Source organism: Pecten maximus, chromosome 9 (genome assembly GCF_902652985.1).
Source record: "Pecten maximus chromosome 9, xPecMax1.1, whole genome shotgun sequence".
Classification (NCBI taxonomy): domain Eukaryota; kingdom Metazoa; phylum Mollusca; class Bivalvia; order Pectinida; family Pectinidae; genus Pecten; species Pecten maximus.
Window position 1 is genome coordinate 5,179,021 of NC_047023.1, and position 12,684 is coordinate 5,191,704.

At 36.2% G+C, this 12,684-nt stretch overlaps 1 protein-coding gene across 1 annotated transcript in view; it reads left to right on the forward strand.

Moving 5' to 3' along the window:
- Positions 1-12,684, forward strand: part of LOC117334838 — a 56,983-nt gene that overhangs the window by 1,004 nt on the left and 43,295 nt on the right. Inside the window, exon 2 of the mRNA XM_033894656.1 lies at positions 4,147-4,314. Within this exon, the coding sequence (XP_033750547.1) occupies positions 4,147-4,314 (168 nt within the window). The remainder of the gene's footprint in view (positions 1-4,146; positions 4,315-12,684) is intronic.

Below are 12,684 nucleotides of genomic sequence, written 5' to 3' on the forward strand. Positions count from 1 at the left end.
AAGCATTCAGGTCCAAAAGTGTCCCAGTGCATGTATATGATATTACATTGAACAGGTTTGGTTTTACTGATACAAAACTACAGTATGTTTGTGAAGTATGAAGGATTATAATAATTGTTTCGAACACAATCAAAATCTTGTGTGAGAAAATGTTTAATTAGTGATTTAATTTTAAGTGAGAAAATTAAGTAAGGTTTTTATGTGAATACATCACTATACAGGTGAATAAATCAGTGAACACAAAGGTTGTGATAGAGTTTATATAGGAGAGGAAAATAACAATTTGACAAAAACTCAAACCTGCCTGGACCTCAAACTCTATAGGTTGATGTGTATATAATGCTATAAACCCTTCGATCATGACATGAGCTACTGGTACCTGCTACTGGTAGGCTGCATCATGATCACTAGTTTGGACTGTTCTACAGACCTTCCTACAAATTATTTGAATCTACAGCTAGAAAATTGTATAATTTAGACACACACATATAACTTTATATATGATGCATGAGAACCTGTGTGTAAATCTACATAGTTGGGTGCAAAATATAATTCTATCAGGAGGGGAAAATGCAACATCCCGACAAAAAAGACATTTTGTAACCCAGGACCCCCAAACTCTATATACAGACACTCTAAACATATATATGTAACCCATGGCCAGGACCCCCAAACTATATATACAGACACTCTAAACATATGTAACCCAGGACCCCCAAACTATATATACAGACACTCTATACATATGTAACCCAGGACCCCCAAACTCTATATACAGACACTCTAAACATATGTAACCCAGGACCCCCAAACTCTATATATAGACATTCTAAACATATGTAACCCAGGACCCCCAAACTCTATATACAGACACTCTAAACATATGTAACCCAGGACCCCCAAACTCTATATATAGATACTCTAAACATATGTAACCCAGGACCCCCAAACTCTATATACAGACACTCTAAACATATGTAACTCAGGACCCCCAAACTATATATACAGACACTCTAAACATATGTAACCCAGGACCCCCAAACTCTATATACAGACACTCTAATTATAAACATATGTAACCCAGGACCCCCAAACTCTATAAAGACACTCTAAACATATGTAACCCAGGACCCCCAAACTATATATACAGACACTCTATACATATGTAACCCAGGACCCCCAAACTCTATATACAGACACTCTAAACATATGTAACCCAGGACCCCCAAACTCTATATACAGACACTCTAAACATATGTAACTCTGGACCCCCAAACTCTATATACAGACACTCTAAACATATGTAACCCAGGACCCCCAAACTATATATACAGACACTCTAAACATATATAACCCAGGACCCCCAAACTATATATATAGACACTCTAAACATATGTAACCCAGGACCCCCAAACTCTATATACAGACACTCTAAACATATGTAACTCTGGACCCCCAAACTCTATATACAGACACTCTAAACATATGTAACCCAGGACCCCCAAACTATATATACAGACACTCTAAACATATGTAACCCAGGACCCCCAAACTCTATATACAGACACTCTAAACATATGTAACTCTGGACCCCCAAACTCTATATACAGACACTCTAAACATATGTAACCCAGGACCCCCAAACTCTATATACAGACACTCTAAACATATGTAACTCAGGACCCCAAACTCTTTATACAGACACTCTAAACATATGTAACTCAGGACCCCAAACTCTATATACAGACACTCTAAACATATGTAACTCAGGACCCCAAACTCTATATACAGACACTCTAAACATATGTAACTCAGGACCCCAAACTCTATATACAGACACTCTAAACATATGTAACCCAGGACCCCCAAACTCTATATACAGACACTCTAAACATATGTAACCCAGGACCCCCAAACTCTATACAGACACTCTAAACATATGTAACTCAGGACCCCCAAACTCTATATACAGACACTCTAAACATATGTAACTCAGGACCCCCAAACTCTATATACAGACACTCTAAACATATGTAACCCAGGACCCCCAAACTCTATATACAGACACTCTAAACATATGTAACCCAGGACCCCCAAACTCTATATACAGACACTCTAAACATATGTAACTCAGGACCCCAAACTCTTTATACAGACACTCTAAACATATGTAACTCAGGACCCCAAAACTCTATATACAGACACTCTAAACATATGTAACCCAGGACCCCCAAACTCTATATATAGACACTCTAAACATATGTAACTCAGGACCCCCAAACTCTATATATAGACACTCTAAACATATGTAACCCAGGACCCCCAAACTCTATATATAGACACTCTAAACATATATAACCCAGGACCCCACAACTCTATATACAGACAGTCTAAACATATATAACCCAGGACCCCAAACTCTATATACAGACACTCTAAACATATGTAACCCAGGACCCCCAAACTCTATACAGACACTCTATACATATGTAACTCAGGACCCCCAAACTCTATATATAGACACTCTAAACATATGTAACTCAGGACCCCCAAACTCTATATACAGACACTCTAAACATATGTAACCCAGGACCCCCAAACTCTATATACAAACACTCTAAACATATATAACCCATGCCAGGACCCCCAAACTCTATATATAGACACTCTAAACATATGTAACCCAGGACCCCCAAACTCTATATATAGACACTCTAAACATATATAACCCAGGACCCCACAACTCTATATACAGACAGTCTAAACATATATAACCCAGGACCCCAAACTCTATATACAGACACTCTAAACATATGTAACCCAGGACCCCCAAACTCTATACAGACACTCTATACATATGTAACTCAGGACCCCCAAACTCTATATATAGACACTCTAAACATATGTAACTCAGGACCCCCAAACTCTATATACAGACACTCTAAACATATGTAACCCAGGACCCCCAAACTCTATATACAAACACTCTAAACATATATAACCCATGCCAGGACCCCCAAACTCTATATATAGACACTCTAAACATATGTAACCCAGGACCCCCAAACTATGTATACAGACACTCTAAACATATGTAACCCAGGACCCCCAAACTCTATATATAGACACTCTAAACATATGTAACCCAGGACCCCCAAACTATGTATACAGACACTCTAAACATATGTAACCCAGGACCCCCAAACTCTATATACAGACACTCTAAACATATGTAACCCAGGACCCCCAAACTATGTATACAGACACTCTAAACATATGTAACCCAGGACCCCCAAACTCTATATACAGACACTCTAAACATACAAGCTACCTGGCCACTTGCAATTGAGTTCAATTCAGTTCTCTACATGTGCATAAATTATGATATCAGTACATGTAGGTTTAAAGGGAAATCAATCACTCGTTAAGTAATTAATGCTAATATGATTGAGGCATTTTCTAAAATATTTTGTGAGGATGAGTGTCCAGAAGTAAGACCTGTGATTCTGTGTATTGTCAGTATACATCAATATGAATTGTTTAAAAGGACTACTAGATGGTAGGTTTATGGAAGATTTTGTAAAATGATATGAAAAACTGTGAATTACTTTAATATATCTCTTATAACATCTTAAAAGAATGTCAGTGTTTAGACTAAGTTAGTTAACTTATGTAACCTGTATACATTTGTATATGGGCATGAAAACACTGAATTACTTTAATATATCTCTTATAACATCTTAAGGAATGTCAGTGTTCAGACTAAATTAAGTTAAATTTATGTAACCTATTAATGAGTATGGCTTTAATTTTCAAAGTGTTCATCATGTTAAACATTTTACTGTTGTCTTAGAAGAAGGGATTAATCATAGTTATATGAGCTACCATATATATATATATATATAGCAGACAGAATGGTTTCAGTCTAGAGTACTGATGTTGAAGTTTTAACTTTCATTACAATCAAGCAATTATAGGGTTGGCATCAATTTAAAAATTAACCATAGTATTTCCTGACACTTTAATCTGTCAGGGTAGCTCTCATAAACTGTCTGTAATTCATAAGATATACTTTTAATATGCTGATCAAACATTTCGTGTTGAATTTTGTAACCTTTTGACTTTGATTGTTTAAATTAATTGCAGCTAAAATGTTGGTGTGGACCAGCTTCTTGTGGGCTGTGTTGTCGAAAATGTCCCCCTGTCACCGAGTCAACAGGAACCCGCATCATGTACTCCATATATCTAGTGACCGGATTTATCATCGCCTGCCTCATGCTCTCCCCTAAAATCCAGACATTTATCACTGATAATGTGAGTCATTTTCATATTTATAAAACATGTATATTAATAGTGTACAGTTGAACGTACATGTTTAATTGTGTATATATATATATATCAGGTATACATTATGAGTATAAGTAACAGTTTATCCTCAGACATGAAGCAAACACTGAACTAAAAAGCTCCTTGAACAGGAAATGTGAGCTAATTATAACACAAACTCCTCACAATCAAGGAGAAATAATTGCTGCCATTGTGTTAATTTGTGTAACAGTCTGCGCCCACAAGTATTAGGAATCCTTTATGGGTTAAGTGTTTACCAGAAGTACAACATGACCTATACTCTCCCACACACTTTCTCTGAACAAAACCTTTTGTTCTGCTGATGGACCAGCTGATTTGCCTTTAATTTATAGCTCACTTATATCATTTAAAAAAGAAACCATTTAATTATTATAAGATCAAAATAATATATAAACATATATCGTATGAAATTGGTTTGGTTTGGTTTGTTTTGTTTAACATCCTATTAATAGCCAGGGTCATATTGTATGAAAATTGTTAATTAGAATATATACTAGTATGTTCAATTCCCCTAATAGTTTTGTAAGGATATGAACTTGTTGCTCTGCTTGGCCAATTGTCTCTGTTTGACAAGTCTGCTGATACCTAATTATAATGAGATTTCTTGATGTCTACTTTTCCATTTGAATATAGAAATAAATGCCCAATTATTAACTGTTTTGCCATACGTAACTTTGTGACTTTAAGTTAGTACAAATTAAGCTAGAACAGCCATTATAGACTAAATTTGTATGTGATAAAGCCTCTCATTGCTATCTGATATAAAATTAACTGACCATTCAATAGATAATGGTCAGTGTATTTTGATATGTAAATTTTGTAGAACTTTGTTAGTGTAATAAGACTGGTCAGTAATGATATCAATCAAATATTTACTGACCTGTGAACTAGACGTCATCCTTGGAATTGTATGACTATAGAAATGTATCCCTTTTTACACTAAGTAGGACCAAATAAAAGTAATTTTTTGCTCCTAAAATGTTTGGTATATATAACGAAAGCTGAAGGGTTCATGCATGGTTGTTTTTGTTTTTGTTTTCAACTGCTATATTGATTACTCTTGCTGCAATTTATTATATTTCTAGTACTGTTTGTATATCATTTGATTGTGTTTGTGTTCTTAGTGCGTTGATGAAGAGGCGGATCATCTCAAACATTTGGCATCTTTCATTGTCCACACTGTTGGAATAGCTTCTTTGTCCCATATAATATATATATATATAAGTAAAATAAAAAAAACCATCTCTCCGTTAGCGCTTTCCGTCGCGTCATGGCGACTCTTCAGAATCCATGAAGAGTCGCCATGACGCGACGAAAGCGCTAACAGAGAGTTGTTTTTCTTTATTTTACTTTTATAATTCGTCCGTAAGGATAAAAACAATTTATTAACTATATATATATATATATACTTAGGATAGTGATCAGAACTCAGTACAGTGAAACCTAACTTTTCAATGACCAGGATCTAGTTATGACTATGCTCCATTTTAGCTAAAACTGAATGAAATGACAAATATTGGAATCTTATATATATGTGTGCCAGTTTACAAATGATTCTGAAACCAAAGTCAGTGTTTCCCTTGACAAGGTTGTTTGTGAACTTTTTGACCTGTTGACAGACAGTTCTGTCTATATTTACGTGTTCTTTATGAAATAATTTTGATTTTCTTCAGTCTTGCCGACACTGACTTGATTGACAGTGTCCTCTCCGACACATTGACCCAGTCCCACAGTGTGTCGGTAAAGTCAGGTTTCACTGTATCTGACACATTGACCTGGTCCCACAGTGTGTCGGTAAAGTCAGGTTTTACCGTATCTGACACATTGACTCTGTCCCACAGTGTGTCGGTAAAGTCAGGTTTTACTGTATCCTACACATTGACTCTGTCCCTCAGTGTGTCGGTAAAGTCAGGTTTCACTGTATCTGACACATTGACCTTGTCCCACAGTGTGTCGGTAAAGTCAGGTTTCACTGTATCTGACACATTGACTCTGTCCTACAGCGTGTCGTAAAGTCAGGTTTCACTGTATCTGACACATTGACCTTGTCCCACAGTGTGTCGGTAAAGTCAGGTTTGATAGAGCAACAGGAATGTTTGTTATCATTAGGATGAAATTAGGGTGTAAACCAACACTGTTAATTGATTTATCTAAAATAGTACATTGTAAGGTGTAATCGTTTGTTAAATATTGCAACAATGCCAGAATAATATACGTCTTTTTCCCATTGTTACCTATATACATAGCTGTAAAAGATTGTATATATACACTGTAGCTACAAAACTTAGACTGTCGAATGCTGTAGATAGGATGAGGTGGAGTTATGACCACTTCATAATTGTTTGATTTCTTTTGTTATTACAAAACACCTTTTTTAAAAAGATTTTAAAAGGACTATGCACCTATTAATGAGAAAGGTGAGAGATATATATAGTCAGAAGAAAGTTCTAGGGCAGAATATATAAGGACTTGGACCCATTAATGAGAGAGGTAAGGGAGATTCAGTCAGGGGTGGAATAAAGACTTGCACCCATTAATGAGAGCACTAAGAGAGATTCAGTCAGTGGTAAAATTCTAGGGTGGAATAAATTAAGACTTCCACCCATTAATGATGGAGGTAAGAGAGATTCAGTTAGGGGTAATATATTCTAGGGTGGAATAAGGACTTGCTTGCATTGGTTTACATTAAATTAACACTTAATCGACCATGTCCATATTTTACAGAATACTACTATAGGTACATGTATTGTTCAATCCTTTTGATAAATAACTTCATGGTTTACATATATATGTATAACTATATGAGGAAATCTGGCCAGCAATTTGATGCTTTGCATCAATGTTTTCTTGATACAGATTATAGAAATGAACACGGCCAGGTAAGAAGACAGCTGGTGTATTGTGAGACAGGTGTGATGAATGACCCAGTGTCATATTGTTAGGATAATGTGCCCTGGTGTGACCCTCCAGGATATAAACTCTCACTTATCTGGTCCTCCACTGTAGGTACAGTACATACACTCTGTAAAATATATAAATAGAGGTTACACAACGAGTGTTGTTGGTTATGGAATTTATTTCACACGAGTAAGTTATTTTTCAAAAGTTACAAAAGACACAAGCTTCGACGAATTCCATATCCAACAATCATGCGTCGTGTGACATGTTTCTACCACAATAATATCGGTTTGAATCAAAGGGAAACGTAGCCAAGTATAATTTTGCGTATGCAAATAAAGTGTACCGGTGCCGTCCAGGGACGTGGTGATGTAACGTCATTCGATTATTGATGACATCAATAACAATTGCATCTTGGGTCAAAGTTTGAATTATTGACCAATCAAAAGACCGGAAGGTCATATACCACTAGTGGAATATAACATATATATATCCAACAGTTGGCACATTTATAAAATGGCTTGAGAGTGGAATACCGCGGCATATTGTGGTAGAAAGGTCACCTCTAAATGGGTGATAATATTATACTCCATAGATCGTTTTTGATGATAAATATAAGTTTATTGTTGTATCAAGATTAAGAGAACACATGGTTATTTAGGTTAATGTTATAAATGTTGTGAATGATATAAATTTACATGTGCATGGCAGTTCCCTAATATAAATGTTTAATAAGGTTCGATCCAGTTAGATATTCATCATACCGATCTTTACAAGGTACAAGTACTACACGTACAGCAGTAGTATGATGTATGTTATATATCAACAGAAGACAGCAGTCATTGTTAGACATATGCATTTAAATATGATCTTTTTAATTGCGATGATATGGCATGGCAAGAAGATAAATGACACATCTTCACAGACAAAATAATGCTGCATACTTAAATTTATACATGTGTATATCAAACACATATCATCACACATGTACATTTTATTAGCTATATATATATATATAGGTCACCTGACTTGAAGGGTCAGGATGACCTAAAGTCATCATTGTTTTGTCCATGCTTCCATCCATAGACTTTTCATCTACCTGTTGGTCTCAACTCAAATTTGCTTGAAATGATTCTGAGTGGTTGTGATCAAGCTTTAAGTGTTGTTATTTTTTGGGTCAGTCCAAAATTCAAAATTGCTGCCATCTTGAAAAACACATTTTGAACTTTTTTCTCAAGCTCCACCTCTGGGATTCAAGTCAAAGTTAATGCAAATGATCCTGAGATGGTCTTTGACGTGTTGTTATATTTTAGTTCGATCTGATATACAAGATGGCTGAAATGGCCACCATTTTGAAAAACACATTTCAAAATTCTACTGAAGTTCCACCTGTTGGTCTCAATTCAAACTTGCTTGAAATTTATATTCTTAGAGATGGTTTTGACTGAGTGTTGTTATTTTTTGGGTTGCTTGGTAATTCAAAATGGCCAACATGCAGTTTTATACAATCCCAGTTTTTGATACCACTATACTGCTACTGATCATAATTATATAATAATTATAAGTATATACTATAATAAAAGGTCTGGTTCAAGTCATATGACTGTTAAGGCCCATGGGCCTCTTGTTTCAGTTTTAATATACACTGTATATATATTGCAGAGGTATAATACCCAGGTGTGCCATGATCAATTGAAGATACAAACTTATAATTACCAGGGAAGAAATGAAATGTTATGTTATGGTTTTTATACACAATGTACATGCATGATATCAGTTTAAGTGTCCATTTTGTGTTGCCTACAACAAAGTTTGGGGACAATGATGTTACGGTAATCACATCATCTTCATATTCCACTTTAAAGTTTTGTGTTTAGATATGTTGCTCAAAAAGTGTCAGCCCAACTTGAACCAAATTGGTGTAAAGTTCGATCACATATTGGACATCTCAACACATTCTTCATTTACAGAATATCATCCAGAAATCATGGTCCAGTGACTCTGAAAATTAGTCATGCTCGGAATCTGGACTATTGCGTTGAGCTCTTATTTCTCAAAAAGTATTAATGGTTTTTTTTTTTGTTAGATTTCAAGAAAGTACTGAAGGGTTCCACTTCATCAAAGTTGTGCCAATTCAATTTAGAGTTTTGATCAGAAAAACAAAATGGCCGACTTACAGCCATCTTGGATTTTGAGAATTGAAGTTTGTTTTCGCTATTTCTTCCTCAAACTTCAGGTGCATGACCCACTTGGTCCTTAGTTGTGCCAATTTAATTTAGATTTTCAGTCAGATTATTTCACACGAGTAAGTTATTTTTCAAAAGTTACAAAAGACACAAGCTTCGACGAATTCCATATCCAACAATCATGCGTCGTGTGACATGTTTCTACCACAATAATATCGGTTTGAATCAAAGGGAAACGTAGCCAAGTATAATTTTGCGTATGCAAATAAAGTGTACCGGTGCCGTCCGGGATGCGGTGATGTGACGTCATTCGATTATTGATGACATCAATAACAATTGCATCTTGGGTCAAAGTTTGAATTATTTACCAATCAAAAGACCGGAAGGTCATATACCACTAGTGGAGTATAACATATATTTATCCAACAGTTGGCACATTTATAAAATGGCTTGAGAGTGGAATACCGCGGCGTATTGTGGTAGAAAGGTCACCTCTAAATGGGTGATAAATTATTATACTCCATAGATCGTCTTTGATGATAAATATAAGTTTATTGTTGTATCATGATTAAGAGAACACATGGTTATTTAGGTTAATGTTATAAATGTTGTGAATGATATAAATTTACATGTGCATGGCTGTTCCCTAATATAAATGTTTAATAAGGTTCGATCCAGTTAGATATTCATCATACCGATCTTTACAAGGTACAAGTACTACACGTACAGCAGTAGTATGATGTATGTTATATATCAACAGAAGACAGCAGTCATTGTTAGACATATGCATTTAAATATAATCTTTTTAACTGCCATGATATGGCATGGCATGAAGATAAATGACACATCTTCACAGACAAAATAATGCTGCATACTTTAAATACATGTGTATATCAAACATATATCATCACACTCATGTACATTTTATTAGCCCACCATCATCAGATGGTGGGCTATTCAAATCGCCCTGCGTCCGTGGTCCGTGGTCCGTCCGTCCGTCCGTCCGTCCGTCCCTCCGTCCCTCCGTCCGTCCGTAAACAATTCTTGTTATCGCTAATCCTCAGAAAGTACTGAAGGGATCGTTCTCAAATTTCATATGTGAGTTCCCCTTGGTGCCTAGTTATGCATATTGCATTTTGAGACCAATTGGAAAACAACATGGCTGACAGGCAGCCATCTTGGATTTTGACAATTGAAGTTTGTTATCGCTATTTCTGAGAAAGTACTGAAGGGATCTTTCTCAAATTTCATATGTAGGCTCCCCTTGGTGCCTAGTTATGCATATTGCATTTTGAGACCAATCGGAAAACAACATGGCCGACAGGCAGCCATCTTGGATTTTGACAATTGAAGTTTGTTATCGCTATTTCTGAGAAAGTACTGAAGGGATCTTTCTCAAATTTCATATGTAGGCTCCCCTTGGTGCCTAGTTATGCATATTGCATTTTGAGACCAATCGGAAAACAACATGGCCGACAGGCAGCCATCTTGAATTTTGATAATTGAAGTTTGTTATCGCTATTTCTGAGAAAGTACTGAAGGGATCTTTCTCATATTTCATATGTAGGCTCCCCTTGGTGCCTAGTTATGCATATTGCATTTTGAGACCAATCGGAAAACAACATGGCCGACAGGCAGCCATCTTGGATTTTGATAATTGAAGTTTGTTATCGCTATTTCTGAGATAGTACTGAAGAGATCTTTCTCAAATTTTATATGTAGGTTCCCCTTGGTGCCTAGTTATGCAGATTGCATTTTGAGACCAATCGGAAAACAACATGGCGACAGGCAGCCATCTTGGATTTTGACAATTGAAGTTTGTTATCGCTATATCTGAGAAAGTCTTGAAGGGATCTTTCTCAAATTTTATATGTAGGCTCCCCTTGGTGCCTAGTTATGCATATTGCATTTTGAGACCTATCGGAAAACAACATGGCCGACAGGCAGCCATCTTGGATTTTGACAATTTAAGTTTGTTATCGCTATTTCTCAGAAAGTACTGAAGGGATCTTTCTCAAATTTCATATATAGGTTCCCCTTGGTGCCTAGTTATGCATATTACATTTTGAGACCTATCGGAAAACAACATGGCCGACAGGCAGCCATCTTAGATTTTGACAATTGAAGTTTGTTATCGCTATTTCTGAGAAAGTACTGAAGGGATCTTTCTCAAATTTCATATGTTGGCTTCCCTTGGTGCTTAGTTATGCATATTGCATTTTGAGACCAATCGGAAAACAACATGGCCGACAGGCAGCCATCTTGAATTTTGATAATTGAAGTTTGTTATCGCTATTTCTGAGAAAGTACTGAAGGGATCTTTCTCAAATTTCATATATAGGCTCCCCTTGGTGCCTAGTTATGCATATTGCATTTTGAGACCAATCGGAAAACAACATGGCCGACAGGCAGCCATCTTGGATTTTGATAATTGAAGTTTGTTATCGCTATTTCTGAGAAAGTACTGAAGAGATCTTTCTCAAATTTTATATGTAGGTTCCCCTTGGTGCCTAGTTATGCATATTGTATTTTGAGACCAATCGGAAAACAACATGGCCGACAGGCAGCCATCTTGGATTTTGACAATTGAAGTTTGTTATCGCTATTTCTGAGAAAGTATTGAAGGGATCTTTCTCAAATTTTATATGTAGGCTCCCCTTGGTGCCTAGTTATGCATATTGCATTTTGAGACCTATCGGAAAACAACATGGCCGACAGGCAGCCATCTTGGATTTTGACAATTGAAGTTTGTTATCGCTATTTCTCAGAAAGTACTGAAGGGATCTTTCTCAAATTTCATATATAGGTTCCCCTTGGTGCCTAGTTATGCATATTACATTTTGAGACCTATCGGAAAACAACATGGCCGACAGGCAGCCATCTTAGATTTTGATAATTGAAGTTTGTTATCGCTATTTCTGAGAAAGTAATGAAGGGATCTTTCTCAAATTTTCATATGTAGGTTCCCCTCGGTGCCTAGTTATGCATATTGCATTTTGAGACTAATCGTAAAACAACATGGCCGACAGGCAGCCATCTAAGATTTTGACAGTTGAAACTTGTTATTGCTATTTCTAAGAAAGTGCTGAAGGGATCTTTCTCAAATTTCATATGTAGGTTCCCCTCGGTGCCTAGTTATGCATATTGCATTTTGAGACCAATCGGAAAATAACATGGCCGACAGGCAGCCATCTTCGATTTTGACAATTGAAGTTTGTTATCGCTATTTTTC